Source organism: Acipenser ruthenus, chromosome 8 (assembly GCF_902713425.1).
Source record: "Acipenser ruthenus chromosome 8, fAciRut3.2 maternal haplotype, whole genome shotgun sequence".
NCBI lineage: Eukaryota > Metazoa > Chordata > Actinopteri > Acipenseriformes > Acipenseridae > Acipenser > Acipenser ruthenus.
Window position 1 is genome coordinate 42,119,119 of NC_081196.1, and position 21,503 is coordinate 42,140,621.

At 36.6% G+C, this 21,503-nt stretch overlaps 1 protein-coding gene across 3 annotated transcripts in view; it reads left to right on the plus strand.

The window, feature by feature from the left end:
* The window catches only part of LOC117407485 (neuroligin-4, X-linked), an 84,806-nt gene that overhangs the window by 15,357 nt on the left and 47,946 nt on the right, over positions 1-21,503 (plus strand). For 2 of the 3 annotated variants that reach the window (XM_034012573.3, XM_059029018.1), the window contains exons 2-4: positions 1,755-2,450; positions 8,672-8,731; positions 12,036-12,188. In XM_034012573.3, the coding sequence (XP_033868464.1) occupies positions 1,979-2,450; positions 8,672-8,731; positions 12,036-12,188 (685 nt within the window). In that variant the 5' untranslated portion in view covers positions 1,755-1,978. The remainder of the gene's footprint in view (positions 1-1,754; positions 2,451-8,671; positions 8,732-12,035; positions 12,189-21,503) is intronic. The other variant, XM_034012574.3, reaches the window with a different exon arrangement.

Here is a 21,503-nt window from a genome sequence, read left to right on the forward strand (position 1 = left end):
CAACTTTACCAACCTCTCAATGTACAACATGCTGTATCAGAATTAATATGTAAATAAAAAACAAACAAAAAAAAACTTCTACGAGGACAGAAGAAAAAAGATGAATTGTTCTTAAACTTTGTTTTCAAAAGGTATGCAAAATCTGCATTTTTTTAAATTTATTTTTATTTTATTATCTTTCATTTTGTTTGTGCTGTCCTGTAATGCCGGGACAAAAACATGCTGAAAGTAAAGCAAACTTTTCTGATTGTACAGTAGTTGTAGCTGTGAAGCTTACCTATTTACATAATTAAATACTTGCACATTAAGTGATAAGTTTGCCACTTCCATTTAGATTGATGTAGTGAAAATCATAATACAAATATTTAGATGCATTTTTCTATTATGTGTCTAGAGATTCCGCATACAGTAACATAACAATCTGTATGGACAGATGCGCCTGTGACGTAGGCACTAAAAAGCCGTATTATGTTTAACATGGGTCTAAAGGTATTTTAATAATAATAAAAAAATACAAATTGTTATTAAGTATTAGAACATAAGAAGAACATAAGAAAGTTTACAAACGAGAGGAGGCTGTTCGGCCCATCTTGTTCGTTTGGTTGTTAGTTGATCCCAGAATCTCATCAAGCAGCTTCTTGAAGGATCCCAGGGTGTCAGCTTCAACAACATGTCAACAACATTTTACATATGAACTATTGAGAAAAGTTCATATGTAAAAAAATACAACACAAAGTAGTCGCCTGTAGGCGACTAAAATAATATTTACCGTCGCCAAAAGAAAAAAAAAAAACAGTCGCCATGGTGACTAAAATGGTCACTACTTCAAGCACTGCTGTTTGTTATTGCGTCTGCTCACGAACGGCCGTCAAGCATTTTGTCTCGCTCAACCCGGGTCAAAGCGTGTAGACCCACATCCTGAGGTGGGTTGCTGGGACCCGGGTTAACCCAGGTCCGACCCGGGTAGGTGGTTTCACACTATGCAGGATTGTGACCTGGTTAGCCAGGACCCAGGTCCGGACCCGGGTAGGAGTGCCAGTGTTAAAGGGGCTTTAGTAGTAGTAAACTAAACTAAAACAGTTACATGTTTAAACTTGACACCCCATATATCCCGTGACAACCCTTTCAATGAAATTATGTTTTGATGACTTAAATTTAAATACATAAAAATGGATGGACCATTACATTGCCTTGTTTGTTTAATTAATGTGGAGTTTAGTTTTTTAGCTTCAGGAAAAACAACAAATCATTCTTTCATCCAGTGACAGTTCAAGCAATCATGCTAAAAAAAAAATATATATATATATGGTAGAATAGGTAGAATAACTTTTTTTTTTTTCAAGCCTTACACTTCAATTACACTTCAGTAATTGCAGTGTTAGCTCTTCGAGGGTTAGAGATCATGCTAATGTTAATAATAAAGTGGGTTGTTTTTTTAGAAATTGAATTATAGGTAAAGAGGGCAAGACAAATCATTTTATAATTTCCCTGGCCACATGCTGTTCTCTAGCTTCCAAAAAAAAATACATATGCCTCCAAGACACACACTGTCTCTGTATATTTACATCAAACAAGTTGCTTGTGGGACTAAAAACATGATTATGATGCTAGAGACTCCAACTGAGATGCTTGTGATGCATCTTACTCGTGGTGATTATTGAGGTATCTGTATCTATCAGTGATGCAGTGCGAAACTTAACTATGCATCCCCAGTAAGTCATTAATTTAAATTGTGTGCTTTCTCTCACCCGCAGGCTGATCGATCTGGCTTTTAATCAATTCTGGGAAGTAATTGCACTTGTGTGACTTCTATCTTCAGTATGAAATCCATGCACTGGGATGGCTTCCACTGCTGAAGAAGCTGGTTTTATCCATGGGTGCTGTTTATGGCAATCATTAAACACTGCTAAGTTATAGCTTAAACAAGAGAATTATTTTGGCTGTGGAAGACCATAACCTACAAATGCTATTTTAGACAATGTCTAGGTCAAAGGGAATTATATGGCTACCTTTCTCTTTCACACCTTTCTGTGTGATGGTGAATGTAAACTTGATTTTTTGGATAACCACTCTGGCTGTGAGATTTACTTCTATCAACTGCCAAGCACAGTATTCAATAATAACAACACATTATGGAAAATTGCGGGGTTTAAAAACACCCTTACCCAATGAGATCCTTGGTCCAGTGGAACAATATCTTGGAGTTCCTTACGCCTCTCCACCAACTGGGGAAAGAAGGTTCCAGCCTCCTGAGCCCCCTTCTTCATGGACTGGCATCAGAAATGCCACTCAGTTTGCAGCCGTCTGTCCCCAGTACCTGGAAGACCGTTTTTTACTTAATGACATGTTGCCAGTCTGGTTTACAGCCAGTTTGGATACTGTGGTAAACTATGTGCAAGACCAAAATGAAGACTGCCTTTACTTAAACATCTATGTCCCCACTGAAGATGGTGAGTCATATTTTCGTTTTTTCCCTTGTTTTTATTTTCTCTCATTGTTAATGTTTTGGGAAAAGTTCCTGTGTTTTGGTTGTTCAGTAAACAGACATATTGCATCACCTGTGTACAGTTTAACCAATGTACAAAATAATTTTTTGAAAATGGGAAATTTTACACACACAAATATAGTGTATGATAAATGAATAAAAAAACGGAATTACATTGTGTTGAAAGTAGAGATATGACAAATATATATGGTTTTAGATAACAATCCTTTTCTGTGAGGTTGCACTGAAAGTCAACCACTAGCAGCAGTGCACCACCTCTGCATAAACCTTTGGCCACTTGATCATCAGCTGCCACCTTACCAGTCCATGAATTCCACCGTGTGTGAAAATTTACTGCAGTACAAAACAACTGCTCTAATCCAATCTTCACACTGGTCTGTTGATAAGGTAAGATGTGAGAACAAATAAATAATGACAAAAAATGGTGTCACATTAAAAAATATCTCTACATTTGTATTTTTATTTAAGAGCATTGCAGAAAGATGATCAGTGAGGAGCAGTGTAGGGTTCATATTATATACGGGATGGTATATCTGTACCATCGGCAAATTACCTCTATGTAGCATTTCTTGATCATTTGAAAAATTGTACTGAAAATACGATCTGAGAATAAGAATGGTTGATCATTCAATTATCTGTTGTGGCAGGTATTCTTATACAAACTGTGCTTACATTGCAAATAGTGCTTACATTCCATCAAGCTTTGTGACTAAAAAAGCTGCAAAGACAATGATTTAAGAATGACAACAGCCAAATTTAGTGAGTGGGATATCGGTATAAGCCCACCTGGTTTCGTAAAAAAAAAAAAAAAAAAAAAACATTTGCAAGTTAAACATTTAACACAATGCACAATCTTCATTTAGTAATATTAGCGGGCTAAAAGACACTAGAAATAAACACCAACAATATGTTCCAATATATAGCAATACTAAACCTGGTCCATCCTTTACTACTGTCCCGTACACTACAAATGTAGAAATAAAGATTTCATATTACTGTATAGCTTAATTGCAATTAATTATCATGGAATGATACAGCACTGCAAGTACGTGACTAACAGTCTTTAGTTCACAAAGCCATTTTATGCTCTATATTGAGTGATGTAGGGGCAGAATAAGAAAGTAAATGCTTATGTGATAAATTCTGAACAAGCCTGCTACAATAATTATTTCAAAGTACAGTGGCAACCTAGGCCAGCTGTTCCAGTGATGGCAAATGATGCACTATAAATGGTTTAATAGTTGAATCTACCTTTTTTTATTTATTTTTTTTTTTACCAGAAAGGCAGTTTTAGTTTAGGAGACACATACTCTCTTCTGCTTTAAAACCTGCCTACCACTATTTTACTGAGAAAAAAGACATTTGCAGGACCTTATTACATGAAATGTAGGATTTTTAAGTAGCAACCTTTTTAAATGTCTACTATTTAAACCCCTAAGGGACAGACGGCAATTTTCTTAGGTCCGTGAGGAATATATATATATATATATATATATATATATATATATATATATATATATATTGGGGTTCCTTGATAAATGCAGCTTCAATCTAAATATAGGTTTAACTGTGGAAAGAATACTAGATTAAACAGGAGAAAGAAAGATAATCTGATGAGCTAAATCCTGATGTGGCAGCTTTGCCAAATTCTGATGAAGTGTACTGCTCCCTGAGAATACCTTTGTATTTTTTTAAAATATTATTTCTGGAAAATAGAATATTAATTAGGTAGGCCATTGTATATTGTTATTTTCTTTGTGCAGTTTTATATTATTTATTTAATGTATTTTGATGTGCTGCACATCAAACTCGGATTGTCTGTGTTTTGCTTGTTTTGTTTTTACTACTCCTGGTAGAGTGTGGTTAAGATTCTTGTCATTCCCTTTTCTCTATAAAAAATATTTTTAAAACCCTAACAGTGTCAGGTACTGGTGAAACTATGTGACCTTTTCAAATCCAATGGGTTCACAATTTGATGACAACGTAAATGGTAAAGTCAGGATAGTTTTTCTTCAGGGTCTTGGAAAGGGTAACATGCTTTGGGTGGGGATAACATGCTTTTACCAAAACAGTGTCATGTTTTGTAACCCTAAAACGGAGACAGAAGTGCAAGACATTAATCACTCCTCATACAAAACTCATATAATGGAATGAAAGACTCAACCTCAATCCACCATCTTACCCTCAATTCAAATGTACTGTACATGCACATGTTCAGTATTACTTTAAAAAATCATACAAACAACAGCACACAGCTATAATAAATAAAACAATGAACACTGAGTCAGAAAAGCCAAATTACTTCACAGTATATTATAACATTGTTTATTCTTTCATAACATGGCACAATGTAATGTGAATGTGGAACGATTTATTTTTGTTTGGCCAAAGTGATCATTTTATCTAAATAGTGTAGTGTTTCCATTCCAGATTAAATTGCTATCTCCAATCACCTACATGCTGGGTTCAAGAGAACATGCTTGGAGTTGTTTACTGATTTGGTCTTTGAGGTTGATGTCAGTTTTCAGGACCATGGACAGTGCATTTGGGAAATGTACTACACCAATTTACAAGCTGAAACAGAAATCCAGCTCCCTAACAGGATTTACTGATGGACTATTTGAAAAAAAATAAAAGTTGGCATTAAAGCAACAAAGATAAATATGTTATGTGGGAAGAATATATTACTTTTATTCCACCATATTACGTGTCCAATGAACATTCTAATACGCTAAACATACAGTGGTGAAGAACTCCCCTCCATAATGAATGCGGCACTGCAGAAACAAGCAGAAACAAGCACTGCAGAAGCATTCTGCATTGGTTGTAACTGAGTCGTCTTTGGGGTACCACAGCAAAATGTATGTGTGTGTGTGTGCGTGCGTGCGTGCGTGCGTGCGTGCGTGCGTGCGTGCGTGCGTGCGTATATATATATATATATATATATATATATATATACAGTGCCTTGCAAAAGTATTCAGACCCCTGACCAATTCTCTCATATTACTGAATTACAAATGGTACATTGAAATTTCGTTCTGTTTGATATTTTATTTTAAAACACTGAAACTCAAAATCCATTATTGTAAGGTGACATTGGTTTTATGTTGAGAAATATTTTTAAGAAAAATAAAAAACTGAAATATCTTGCTTGCATAAGTATTCAACCCCTGTGCTGTGGAAGCTCCCAGTTTACACCGATGAAAGAAATTGCCTAACGAGGACTCAATTACCTTACCATTGGCCTCCACCTGTGAACCATTAAAGTTGCTGTCACATTTTCTGGATAAAAAACCCCACTGTTGAAGAATCATTGGTCAGGCTGTGAATCTAAAGGAAAATGAAGACCAAAGAGCATTCTACAGAAGTTAGAGATAAAGTAATACAAATGCATAGATTAGGGAAAGGGTACAAAATAATATCCAAGTCTTTGGATATCCCAGTGAGCACAGTTGGATCAATAATCAGGAAGTGGAAGCTGCATCACACCACCCAGGCACTGCCAAGAAAAGGCCGTCCCTCAAAACTCAGCGCTCAAACAAGAAGGAGACTTGTGAGAGAAGCCACAGAGAGGCCAACAATCACTTTGAAGGAGCTACAGAGTTCAGTGGCTGGGAGTGGAGTAATGGTGCACCAGTCAACCATATCAAGAGCTCTGCATAACACTGGCCTCTATGGGAGGGTGGCAAGAAAGAAGCCGTTACTCAAAAAGTACCATCTGAAAGCACGTCTGGAGTTTGCCAGAAAGCATGAGAGTGACCCAGCTGCGATGTGGGAAAAGGTTTTGTGGTCAGATGAGACCAGGATAGAGCTTTTTGGCCAAAACTCAAAGCGCTATGTGTGGCGCAAACCTAACACTGCCCAGGCCTCAAGACACACCATCCCTACAGTGAAGTATGGTGGTGGCAGCATCATGCTGTGGGGATGCTTCTCATCAGCAGGGACTGGGCATCTTGTTAAAATTGAAGGAAGAATGGATGGAGCAAAATACAGGGAAATACTGCAAGAGAACCTGCTTCAGTCCGCTAAAAAACTGAAGCTTGGGAGGAAATTCACCTTTCAGCAGGACAATGATCCCAAGCACAAGGCCAAAGCAATATTGGAGTGGCTCAAGAACAAAAAGGTGAATGTCCTACAGTAGCCCAGTCAAAGTCCTGATCTCAATCCCATTGAGAATCTGTGGCACTATTTGAAAATTGCGGTCCACAAGCGTCGTCCAACCAACCTGAACAACCTGGAGCAAATCTGCCAAGAAGAATGGGCCAAAATCACTCCGACACTGTGTGCAAAGCTGGTACATACTTATCCCAAAAGACTTAAAGCTGTTATTGCAGCGAAAGGTGGCTCTACCAAATATTAATGTGTGGGGGTTTAATACTTATGCAAGCAAGATATTTCAGTTTTTTTATTTTTTTTAAATATTTCCCAACATAAAACCAATGTCACCTTACAATAACTGATTTTGAGTTTCAGTGTTTTAAAATAAAATATCAAACGGAACGAAATTTCAATGTACCATTTGCAATTCAGTAATATGAGAGAATTGGTCAGGGGTCTGAATACCTTTGCAAGGCACTGTATATATATATATATATATATATATATATATATATATATATATATATATATATATATATATGTGTGTGTGTGTATATAATGTTAGTTATAAATTAGATTTTCTAGGTGTTATAGCTCAGAAAATCTTCCTAATATGTAGAAGATACACTGTTTACAATGACTGTTGGCACCCAGTGTGGGAGTTTGTTTTCTCCTTTTTTTCTAGATTTCTAAAGTCATCATCCTGTCATCATACTAAACCTTTCTAGATTTTGGAAATACCTGTTCTAAGCATTGAACACCTGGAGGGGGTTTGCCGATGCTAGTTTGATTCGATTGCCATCGTTCCATGGGTCAAAATGCATCAGATTCAAGTGACAAATTGAAGAATCATCATCTTACTGAGACAGACATACACTTTCTTATTTTCTTTAATCTTGTTGCCAATCTCTTTAAGAAAATGTTATCGCACAACTTCAGAACAAATAATGCAAGGGCCAATTAATCAGTTTGACAATGATAAATGTGTCTAACTGCCATGCCTTGCTGGTCTGGACAGGTTTCCCCAGTGCTGGTAAATTATCTATCTGCTATTACCTATCTTGCACATTTACACAACTCTGCTTGTGTTATGAATATAAAAGTCCCTTAAATTCAAAAGGGTTGTGTTAATATTGCTAATATTGCTATGCTCCAGGTACGAATACATTTTAAATTCATTTTTAAGAATATATGACTTTTTGGGTTCCTGTGGCATTATGTTATTCCACACCCATATGGTAATCACCTGGATCTGAAAGTGATTTCATTGAATGTTTCGATACAATCTAATCATATGCATCTGAATGTCAATTTATGTCTGGATCATAATTTCAAAGACTACAGGGATCAGCTTGGGAACAAGAAAAATGTGTTTATGTATCTACAACCTAAATGCTGTTGAAATGTTGTCCTCTACTACTAAGACTCTCATACTGATGTCTTTAATGGTGCTTTTAAATAGTATTTGCAAATTTGTTAAGTGAAGAAAATCACATGCAATTAAGTCATCCTCAACACTGGGATTTGCAGAAAAAAAAAAGAAAAGCATATTTTTTGAAAATCTTGTGTAGCTGGACCTGTACAGTTATTTGTATTGCTTCAAGGAAGACAAAATACTATTTTTTTCCACTGCAACTACCCTTTTGAATATCTGGTCCTTTGTTTTTTAAAAACTTGAAGTAAACAAAGTTAATTAAATCTAATTGTGTTATATCATTCACAGTTAGCTGGTAGGTCACTTGTTTTTATCCTCTTGCAACTTAAAAAAAAAATATATGAACATTCATTGTTTTTTTTAGATGCCAAGACTTCTTAACATCTTCTTTTTTCTTTTTTGATACAACTCCAATTATCAAGTTCCTTCCTTCCTTTTAAAGAAAGCCACGCAAGTTCACTAGTTTACGTTGCATCTTTGTTTTGCAGACAAAACATTTTTTTCTGAATCATATTTTTTAAATTTGAAAACTTTTTTTTTTTAACAGATGTTCTTCTTTTTTTGCGGGGGGAGAAAACCGGCTGTTTTTGAAATCTCTTTTTTTCCCTTTACTCTTCTCCTGTTGACCTTAGGAGCCAACACAAAGAAACAAGCAGATGATATAACCAGTAATGACCGTGGTGAAGATGAAGGTATTTTTTCTTTAAAAAAAAAAAATAATAAAGAAAGAAAAGCTTGATTCTGGTGCATGATAATATACCTTTTGATTTTTTGTGAATTCTTTTTTTTGCGCGTACTTACGTGCACCTCCTGATTTCTTTATTTTATTATAATTTTTCAAGCCACTTTTTTCTTGCAACAAATTAGCATATAGATGACTGCAGTTCCCTTGTGAGATAATTTAAAGGTTATGTCTAAGTGTGTGAAGTGAGCAACATAATACATTGTATTTACAATTGAATTCCCTTTGCAGCGCAAGAAAGTGAAAAAAGGGAATTTAATCTATGCATGTGTTTTAAATTGTTTTTCCCTTTAAGAAAAGAAACAGTTTAAGCCCTTTTTCTTTTTACTTACCCCAGTGAAGCATGACACGTAACCCTTGTTTTAACAATAGGGATATATGTTATTTTGTATTATAGTAATATCAAGAGCTTGCCCCTTTGCATGAGAAACTAGATGTTCCTTGTTGATTGCAATGTGATTACAACTCATGAAAGTAATTTCAGATATGATCTCATGGTAACTGAAAGGACAGTGGAATTGTGTCAAAACAAAATGGAGGAAGATTGTGAAGGAGCATTTGCCAGCACATTGGCTGACCTATTTTTCTTCATCTCATTTTATAACACTTTTTTCAGAGACAGTATTCTGTTCACAGTAGGCCGTTTCTGAATCTGTTACGAAGGAGCCCCCTTTACGCCCATTCTTTTTTTAATATTTGAAAAGCAGTTTAGTTGGTTTGCTGTTGACAAGGTGCAGAGCAATATAAACTATAAAATGCACATAGTCTATCAGGGAGTTTAGGTAGTGGTGATTAAAAGCACGCCCCCAGAGGCTTTGGGCTGGGATGAAGTTTGTTTATAATACAATATTAACTAGGATATTGCTAATTGAAACTCAAAAGTAAAATTTTTAGTAAAGTCCCAACACCATTAAAAAAAATAATGGGCTACTCTGAAGCCATACTGGTTCATGTGACAGTTTACAGAAAATTATATCTTCCTTATATTCATTTTGGAACTAGATTACTTAAACAATTTGTAAGAGTGTTAAAGAAATGAACAAACATTCACAAATTTAGATAGCTGAATTGTCACACTTGTTTATTCAGCACATCGGCATGCTTCTGTCTCTGTGTTTTGATAAAGCTGACATTTACAACAATTAGGGCAAAGGAATCCTCAGCTTACATGACTTTTGTCCAGGCATTTTCTACTACTGGGCGGTAGTTCCCATTTGCCTAAAAATTGCCAAACTGATTAGTTTTTTTTCTTTTCTTTCTTGAGAATAAAGAGAAGCATTAGCAAATAAATGCAGAAGCAGCTGAGCTAACCTGCTCCGGCATCTGACTGGAGTGGTTATGCTGTTAAATTGTCTGCTGAATCCACGTCAAAGGTTCTTCATCACAAGGAAACATAGATCAATTTATATAATTGATCAACAAAATGGGTATCTTTTTTCCTAAAGAAAAATTTCAAAGAGAAGCCTGGAAAAAATAAATAGGTTTAAGATTTGTATTAGCATTCTTACACAAATCAGGCAATTAGCCAAATTAGAAAAGCAAATTTAATTTAACAATGGAAGTTGTCAATTAGGAATAATAAATGAACAAGGAACCAAATTCAAGGGAGCTTTTAAGCAAAATGAATGAAAAGTCTTGGCGCCTCTCTCTCTCTGATATCATGTCTATCCCTAGCCCTACTGTCTGTGGAAACTATGTATAGGCTCTGGGGCACTGCTCAACAAGAACACATGTGAGTATGCACCTGAGAAAGGCACTGTTCGTCTTCGCACCATAGGGAAACTTGGGAACAAATTCACCTAACTCCAACATTAACTAAACCTATCACCAGCCTAAATCCATATGGAGTTTCAATAAATAGTTTATTTTTTTTCTAAACTCAAAAAGTAACTAATTTATAAGTGAAGTAATAATTACTGCGTTGCAAGTTCTGGACTAGTTATTTATTGTGAATGCAACAAGGAGCGTAAATGGTGGCACAGAATAAAACAGATGCACAGGTTTTGCAGGGAACGAAGACACGGTTTATTTTTCATTTACAGGAAAACTGAACCAAAAATAACAAAATAAATCAAAACAGGCCCGATGCAGTCCAGAGAGTTAATGTCTCAGGGAGAGGCCTTATTAGGGAGTTTCTCCCAAAGTCCTTGCCCCCCTTGTTTCTAGTCCTTCGTTCCTCTGTTCCCAGCTCACTGGTATCGCCAGGAATGAGCATCTGTGGTGAGATATAAAAAAGGAAACAGTCTGCTGAACTCCAGTTAAAAATAAAAGCAGTGTTGTCTTGTTGTCTTTCATTACCACAGCCAATTTTAAACCAAAAAGAGTCCCCAGTTAAGATTCTGCATAAAAGATTAAGCAGACAACAATGACAAATGATCACAAAAATACTAAAGACTATCCTGAAATAATCTCAGAATGCACTAACAAGACTGACGGGTAGCTGGTAAGCCTACTTTTCAAATTGTCCTGAATTCCAAAAGCTACTGAGGTACTTGGAAATCCCTGGATGAATCCCTGGTTTAAAAGTGCCTTCAGAAATATTGTACTGTATGACAGGATTGCAATATCTTTGATGGGCTGTCAAGGATATAGAAAAATATATATAGTTAGAGATGTAACAATAGCATTTCAAATCATGAATGTAAATGATACTTGATAAACTTGATCGACCTGAACCCTTTTTAATAAATGTAACATTCATTGTGGAAATGGCTTCTCTTCAAAAACTTGAATAACGGGACCTTGCTTTATCTTAGAAGTTTATTATTCTGCAAATTCATATGTTATATCACCTGTGCTATTCTATTTTAGAAATCGGAGCAAACACTCTGGGCTATTGGGGCTGACAGTGAGCATTTCCAGCAGCGAATTACAGTGAACAGAAGATGCATTCAGTGTATGAGGCATCATATGCTGCATGGACACTTACTGTCATCAGCATCTGAAATACTAACACATTTGTTTGTTCATGTTAGTCACAAATTGGAAACCGGATAAAATAACAGTGTTACACAATTAATAATGTCAAACAGATTAATTGTTGTTGTGTTAATTAGGTAGTAGTATAATATACAGCTTACAAAGGACCATTAAAAACAACATTTTCATTAAATCATCGACACACTTGCACATACGTTTATTTCTACAAAATACATTAAATATGTTTATGAAACACATTAACTGAAATAACAAAAAATGTTTTTTGCATTGCTGTTGAGTTAAAATTATTATTATTATTATTTTTTTCTTCTCAGATATCCATGATGAAAATGGCTTAAAGCCAGTCATGGTGTACATTCATGGGGGGTCCTACATGGAAGGCACTGGAAACATGATTGATGGAAGCATTCTTGCAAGTTATGGAAATGTCATTGTGATAACCCTGAACTACAGGCTTGGTGTTTTAGGTAAGTTGTTGTACCTATTTTTTAATGTGCTGCAATTGTAAATGTAGGCATTTTTTATGCGTGCTCCAATGCGTATTTATGGGTGTTGCAAAGATTGTTGCAGTGAAGTCAAAATTTCACCAAGCTTTAAATTCAGAGCTTCCCACAGCAAAGTAAGTTGTTAATTTAGCATAAAATAAACATAAAACACAATGGATAATACAAAACAAGTTTTAAGATTCTAGAAACTACTGTAGGAAAACGACTGCTCTGTGCAGAACCTGATTCTTCTAGCTGTTCTTTTCTATGAAAGCACATCCAAATTAAACAAATGTAGGGGTTATTCACTAATTTAACATTCGGAGTATTTTTAAGCAGGCTGTACAATGAGCTTGTACTAGTAGTTTTGCAAATAATTATTGTAAATGTTTAAACCACCTGCACTAAACTGAATGGAATGTTTAAAATGGACAGGACCTTATAAAGCAAAATGAATAAATAAACTATTATCTTTACAGTCATTATTAAAAATAATTCTTCACATTTAGTAATAAGCACTATGCTTTGACAGTAATAAACAATTCACTGGACAGGAGCTATAGCTAAGTGGTATTAGTAAACATCAGGATCCCATTGCTCAAAGAAGGAGCTGCCGTCCCGGAGGTACAGGAATGAGCGATTTGGTCTCCGAGCTGGTTAGCTCGGCTCCTTCCGGGGTAACTTGTAAACAAACGAACGAATGAATGAACGAACGAATGAACACAAACTGAGGGAGCGAAGCATACAAAAAGTGAAGGTGTTAGAAAGGAAAGGTTTTTTGGCCGGGGGTCCCCTCTGTAGAGAGCCTTCCTTCTCGGAGGATGGGGTGGCCCGGCCGACCCAAGGTTGGGAAGTGAAGCTTCACTTGCCCCCAGAGGAGACCGTTGCAGAAGTGATGCAGCATAGTGGAGGAGGTTGGGAGGAGGAGGAAAAAACTCAAAAACAGAGACAGAATGGGGAGTTTATATATGATTGGCAATTGAATTCGACGCAAACTGAGAAAGGTGGAGCCCTACCTCCTGCCCCTGAACCCCACCTAAAGGTTAACATATATTAAAAAAACCTTGGCAACACTTTAGATTAAAGCCCAGTTTACTATTATGTGCATATGAACATTTGTTCATATATTGTAGAATATACAGCTATGGCCAAAATGTTTGCATCACCTATAATTCTATGATTGAGACATGTGGAATAGTTTCTCCACAGCCCAAAAGTCTAAATGTTGACACCTGTTCATAGGTAAGTCAAATGAAAGGCTGTTGATTGTTGCAAGCACTAATATCATGTTCCACTGCAGATAGAGGTTTGTCTTTCATAATATGTTTATTTTAGTAAAATAGTACACTGTGTAGTTTTTGAGTATGATGGGGGCCTGCTGTTATCATTTTGGGGACCGCTCTTTGCATATTCAATTATTTTCCTTTACTGTTTTACTGCCACCACACTCGCTTGACATTAACGACAAATTATTGAGTCTTAGCTGATCCGTATTTGACCTGAGTCGATGTTTGATTAGCGCCAGCCTTAGTTAGCCTACTGGCAGTGTCAAAAACATTTGTAAAGCGATGTCTACATTGGGAAATGCAAACTGCACTCTTCTCGCAAAAGGTGAATCAGGTTATTTGGAGATTTGTTGTCTTCATCTCTTATAAACTCTCTAAATTAAAAAGTTAGGGCTTGCCAGTAACTCACATTGTAATCCATCAGCGTCGTCGTTTCCTCCTGTTGATTTTTCTCCAATGTACTGATTCCTCTGCATACATTTGTTGGTATTTTATTGAAATAGCTTGTCAGCTTTGGTGTTTTGTTTAACATGTCTTCTTCGCGAAGGCATTTTTAATTGTTGTGCTTTCCGTTTTTCACAACTAATAAAACTGTCACGTGACTTGATCGCAGATCAAGTCATATGATCAGGCAGTCTCTGCTTCAACTGAATACAGCTTGTTGTTCCAATCCATACAGTCACATGCTACACACATTGGATAGTTACCCTGGTAAACTATCCAATGTGTTTTAGTTTTGTTAGTTTTTGTTTCATGTGAAATAAAGATTGAAAACATATTCTGGCATGTGTTACATTTCATCTTTCTTTTCAAAAATGTTTTTATGCCTAGTTCACACCTTTTTAAATATCCAATAATACATGTAGACTGCTCCAGTGTAGTAAACACAAATACTTTGGTCATGAATCACAACATATTATCATTAATGTTAATGTTAACAACCTAGACAGAGATATGGGAGTAGCTGACAGTGATACATTTTTGAGCTCTTGAATGTATAGAATCCTCTTAAGAGATGCTATAGTGCTCTCTCAGATTTAGGTGGCCCTTCCTTCCTTCCTGTGGAAAAGTGCAAAGTCTTGTTAGAAGAAATGTATCCTGTTGGGTTGGTATCATGTGGGAATGTTAATGTGTTGCTGTCAGTGCCTTTAACAGTGGAGCTGACTCACCACACTCCATTACTGATGCTGGGTGATTCATAGCATACAGCTTTGGCCAAAAGTTTTGCATCACCAAGAATTTTAGGATTGAGACATAATTAAAAAAAAAAAAAAATGTATGAACATAATTTAGATTATTTAACATCATGTAATCAGAGAAACTACAAAATGATATTGCAAAAGTTTAGCGGAAGCCATTTAGTAGTACAGTATTTCATGTTACATTTTGAAATGGACGTGTCTGACAGAACGGTTGGACTTGGGTGCTTTAGTCCTGTGATTGTAAAGGAGTCGAGTGGATCCAAGATGATTTGGGCTTCATTTTTTTGTTCTGGACTTGTTCAGTTCTTGTTTTCAAAAAACACATTCATGTGGAATGATATTGGGACATACTGAAAAACACCAAACATTACTAATGGAGTTTTATGGAAATGGAGAAATAACAGGCGGTGTCAATGTATTGTACAGAGATCCTGACAACCTGTTCTGCAGAGTGAACATTTATACAAGACCTGTCTTTTAGTAAGCAACTGAGGCACAAACAACCCTGGCTTGTGACCATATTGCAATGAATAAGGAACACCTAGTGTTTCATGCAAAGGGAAAACTCTTGATAACATATCCCTATTGTTAAAACAAGGGTTACGTGTCGGCATATTTACCTTGATGAACAGAACAAGAACAAATCTCGAAGGACCTAAAGTAACAATATCAAGTTAAAATGTTGGCAGCTTGAAAGGTAAGATGTTCAAATATTCTGCAAGGCTTTTAGAGACCAGACAGTGATGGTTGTGCCAGTGGTTTTTTTAACTGCGACTGACAACTTGCCAGTTACAGATCGTGAAGGTCTTTGCAAGTGAGGTATAAAGGGCTAATGTCCTGAAGGAGACCATCAACAATTTTAATTCAAATTGGTGCATGTAGTCAAGAATAATAATAACTTTTCTTACAACATACATTTTGAAACATTTTTCACTTTTGAAAATTGGGCACTATATAATTAGGTAGGTACCATAATTGTTTTTCTTGGTTGTGTGTAGATCTATATTAGAGCTGTTTGTTTCCAATATCTCAAGTGTAAGGGAAAGCCCTGTAGTAATAGACATTTAATATTACTAGCTTGTAAAGTATGTTGAACATTCAGTTAAGTGTTCCTGAGGGGCAGCAAAGCTGTCTTTTTAAACATTTTGAAGCAAATTGTTCTGACAGGTTTAGCAGACCTTCTGTACTAATAATTCATTAGGACATTTTAAGACTAAATGTAGCTAAATGTTCTTGTCAAATACAGGAGATTTGTTCTTCAGTTTGTGGATCTTGATATAACATCCCAGGTTAATCACTATGTGCTTGCTACCTAAATCACTTCTTAACCTTGGCACTGCACTTAAGCATGGTTTTGCCTCAAGGCCTGTCAAGCACTCATACCCACCATTGCTTAGATTTTATCTATTGCATTTGAATGGAACAGATGAGATTACAAAACACACATCTGCTAAGTTTTCAACAGTTGTTTCAGCATAATTCCCATTTGAAAATTGAGTCAGTTCCTTTTTGCTTAAACATGGGAAAAGAAATGCTACTGTAACTTGGCATGAACATATTCCACTTTTATAACTGTCCAAGCTCTCTGTTTAGTTCATTCAGTTATGTCCTATATTCAGTACGGAGAATCTGCAATGGAATAATGAATTTGGCTGGAGACCTTGTCCGTGGTTGCTGACAGCTATCCGCAATGTTGACCGACTAGCGAAAACATGATGACATCATGTAGTCTAGTGCCACGGATAGGAAGTGACTCGTAGGGCCACCTCCCCCCAAAAGACAAAGCCACCAAACCATGACTGGAAAAAGAAGATGATAAATGGTTAACGCTACAACTGTAGTGGTGCAATACCACCTACCCCCAAAAATAGGAAAAGGATGAATGAAAAGTAAGCAGCTGAAACATTTATTTCTCTCATTTTGAGTAACATTCACTGTACAGGAGCAATGACTGAACAGCATCAGATGGGATTGTGCTTATGTAGTTAGTTAGGCTTGCGTTTTGGCTGGGGGTCACCACTGTCTTGCTGAAAGCCATTCACGAGGAAGTGAAGCCCAGCCTGGCCGAGCCTCCAAGGCAGGGTAGCCAGCTTCGCCAGATCCCCAGAGGGGGATGCAGTTGCAGGGTGGAGGGGTGAGAAGGACGCAGACAGGGGAGAGTGCTTGGACTAGCATTTAAATAGCAAGGCTAATTTAAAAGTTAGGATGTTGAGGAGCCCTCCTGCCCCATGAACCACACTTTGGTTAAAAAAATGTGCCTTGTCTTGATATTTTTTGAGGGGAGGTAAAGCAAACCACGACATGTATGAAAAGATCTAATACCTAGGATTTATTTAAATTGTATGCTCTTGATAGTATTAATACTCTCAGAAACCTAATACAGTCAGCACTCATCCGTCTATCCGTTACTCAGATACACGTTTTGCCGCAATTTTTTTTGTGCTGATTAACAATTGACATCACGAAGATGCTGCAAAATGATCTGTCGATCTTGGGCAGGTGTTATGACTCTTGGTCTCCCAGTTTGTGGCCTGTCATTGACAGAGTGTGTCTGGTTATACCGTCTCGCCAGGTTTGAAATTGCTGGCTGTGAGCACCCAAAACGGCGAGCCGCAGTATGCTGCCCTAGTCCAGCCTCCAACATGCCGATTGCACGAAGGTGCTGCTCTCTTGACAGACATGGCGTATTGTTTTTTTTTCTGTGATTTTCTTTATTGCTTTTATTCAAGCTTGCAGTTTAACAGCTGAAATCACTCCATATCCAGTGTCCAATCAACTGTCTCACTAATTAGGTGATTAAGTGCATGTGCTTCAGTCATAATCACTCAAGCATGTCATGGTCAAGGATGAATGATCGAGTGATTACAAAGAAACCAAAAACATTTAGTCAATGTCCATCATTTATATACCTTATTTTTCAAAAATAAATGTGTTATAATAGTTATAAGTTTCTTTTGATGCTCAATATATATATGTAACAAATTAATGCACCTACCCATCACTCGCAAACCTACTTATTTCAAAACACAGTCCTTTCAGCTATGTATTGTTTACATTGTATCTTTTTTGTGTTCGCTGAAAAAACAGACAAGAGTTGGAACAAGTCAAAATTGTATTGGGTAGATTATGTGAGTGCTGACTGTACTCATAAACCTGATATTTAATAGGGGGGTGTTATCCATTGCCACAGTTAAGATCATAAAAATAGAACCTTGAGCTTTATTAACTTTTTGAAATGGAGTGGAACGGTAGTTCCTCACACCATGTTATTAACGAAGTGCGAGGACTGCCAGACTCTCTATACAGTTAGGATAGTTTATGTGTTTTCAGGGTATTGGTGCAGCAAAAGTTAATCAGCCAAAAGCACCATTTCACTTTTAATTTGTAATTCCCAACACTCTTAGGTGAAATGTAGAAATAAAAGTCAATACCTACAGTAAGAGAAATAAGTCACCAAAGTAAGGTAAAAATGGCCTTCTCCTTTTTCTCCCAACGTATTTTTTTGCAGACCCCAGGCACTTTCATCCACACGTATGTATATTACAGGACATCCGAGTTTAATGACAATTAACTTGTTTTGTCAACATGGAAATATACTAGGGAATGCATTATTGTGATGTCTATAACATTTATACTAAATTATTTATTTCTATTTTAAAATGGAACAGGTCTGACATGCGTGGGATTTGATTAAATGATAACCTTCAGTTTGCTAGCGTGTTGTGTTACCATCAGTGCTACACAATTAGTTGAGACAAGCAGTAGATTGAAAGATGCATTCTCTGGACTTTGTTATATTTTGGAGATTTTTCGAGTCGTCATCATCATCATCATCATCATCATCATCATCGTTCTGAGATTCTGATCTTGAGCTTTGAAAAATGTTGGTTTCCTGTCAGTGTAACGCTCATTGTTGGTCCCTATTGGCGCAAGGAAGTACAGTTCCTCTCCATACTGGTTGATGAGAGTAACGCTATTTGTGGTCCCCACTGGACAAAAAGGAACATACATTTTTCTGAGAATTAGCTATGCTGAAGGATAGCCTATATATTTGGTAAAACTAAAACATTAATAAATATTAAAATAAATTAATACGTAGATATTTCTTTCTTTATTTATCTTGATTATATTTCTTTTTCACTATCAGATAAACACTGCCATTTAATACTGTATGAAACAAAAAATAAATACTCAACAGTACAAAAGGTCGTCATGCTTTCATATATTTTTACTTTCAAATTAAAAAAAAATATTGTAACGACCCAGACAATTGCTTTGTTGCAGGACTTGTTGTCTGTTCAGTTTGTCTCGTCGGCCTTATATGTTACATGTATTTTAAGGGCAACGGGTCATGCCGTTATTTAGCATGGGAAGGGGGAGTGAGTGAATGAGTGGGCAGAATGTGTGTTGTTTTCGGGGGTTGCAGAGCATGGATGTGACTGGCTGATGATGAGCCAGACAGCGGTGGGGAAACAATGGGAGGTTATATAATAAGGGGGTGCATGAACCTGGGGACTGGAGACAGTCCAGCGCTGAACTTGAATGAGAAACTGTGGGTGTGACTGAGCGAGCATGTGAGCTGTGACCGGAGAGAATATGCAGTGAAAGTGCCAAGATTAAAACGTAGGGTTATTATTTTGGTGCCATGAATTCCGGCCCCTGACAGGAATTCTCTGTAGTTTTAAATAAAATAAACTTTTTGCGAATTCAAAACCAGCTCCCTGAGTACTGCTTCCTAAACATGAAAACGTTACAATACACTAAATGAATGGATCAGAAACAATTGGGGCAAGCTTGGCCAACACCAAACAAATAGGCACAACTGTAAAAGCGGTAGGGGTCAAGGTTGCCCCAATTGTTGCTTCTAACTTAGCTTGTGTTTTTGATACAAGTTAGAAGAAAGAATTGGGGCAACCTTGGCCCCAGTCGGTTTTACAGTTGTGCCTGTTTGATTTGTGCTGGGCAAGGTTGCCCCAATGGTTTCTTGAAACTTGGCTTGTGTTTTTGATATCTCTACTTTAAATGGCTGGGCACTTTTTATAACTTGCCGTTTTTTTTCACCTTTCCAATGTGTTTTTGTTTCAGATAAAGAATACAAAAAAAAAAAGACTTCTGTGAAGTCAGTTGACTTTCAGCATGTACCTTTTGAAAATGAACCAATTGTTCTGCTTGTTTTGAAGAACTTTAAGCAGGCTGAATTTTAACTTTTTGCTACTTGTGCTTAAGCTCAGCAAAAAAATAATAATTCAAGCATCCAAGTTAATACCAGGCATGTTGCCTTGCTTAAAGGTCAGTGTTGTCATAAGGGCTTGAGGAGTGTACATTGCGCTGCTGAATTGCAAAGTCCCACGTGACCACTTGGGTAAAATTGTGTCAATAATTGTCTCTCATGCACCACTGTTCGTGAGTAAACTGCTCAATTTGACAATTTTGTAGGATGTCATATGTCTGTCAAACATAACAGACATTTTGACTTTTGCTTGTATTTTTCAAATAGACTTGCCGTTGGCAAGAGGTACTGACTCACGAGTAGGTGTTACCTAAACACCAGCTTTATCTGATGAACACATAGTATGGTGATGTAAGGCATTTCTTTTTATTATCTGATCTAGTCCAACTTAATAATATTTGTGAAGAACAGTATTTTCCATTAAACCATTAAAAATGCTTCTACCTTCCCACCACCCCTGCAATGATGTTCTATTTTTCCCTCAACTATTCTGACCACCAGGGTCCCTGGACCATTCAAACACCTCTACTGCATAAAGTGCACAGACAATGTCCTGTATATTATCATTATTCTCTACATACTGGAATGTCAAAATGTACAGAACTTCCCCTTTTAAACCAACCAGCAAGGCTATCCAATCTTCAAAGGGATTAGGCTTTTATTTTATTCCATTTTTCTTTTATTTTGTAATTTTAACAATGACAGTAATTCTAAGGCAAGAGCTGCCTGAGTGGATTAAACCAAATTACTGTGCTAAAAAAAAGCTATCAGAATTTTAACTGGATAACCCCCAGTGAATATTGAAAATACTTGTAAGTGCTTTTCTTCATCTTCTCTTCATTCTCTGATACACTGTTGCTTAATTACTCTGCTATACGTCCAAAGAGCTGACTCTTTCGATTTGTTTTTATAAGTGTTTATTAAGAGAATGTTCTCAACAAATGGATTATGTAACTACTCTTTAACCCCAGAACACCAGAAATATATAAACAAAAATGTAATTACCGGTATCTCTGAAACCAGGATTTCAGTGTAGACGGGCAGGGCAGAGACAATATAATGTACTGTAAATTTTAAATATATAACATATATAGTCATGGTTCAGTGCAAGTATGAAATTAATATTTGATTTACGGGGACAACAATGAAAATTGTGTTACCTTATTTTGCAAAAAATTCTGAAGCTGTACGCTCAAAAGAAAAGTGTTTGTTATAGGCTACATTTTAGGAAAGCAAGTGTACTGAGCCAACATTTTTAAATCTGTATGGAATCAAGAGTTGTTTCTGTATCATATACTAATAGCAGAGTAGGGAAAGCATCCTAACAGGTGGTAGTACACACACACACAATACAAGCTTGCCAAAAAAAACTAGAGGGTAAAAAAATGTACAAAACATAATACAGAAGGTCATAAATGCTGTGCTCTCAGGGGTGTAATTGTGGGCAAGCATGTGGTTGGAATGCTGTAATCCTACCTACCAAGAGAGCCATTTTCCTCTTACCAACCCATCTATTTAGACATCTGAGGTAAAACCTTTATTTGATCACAATTCAATTTTATAGAGGTCTTTACTGCCT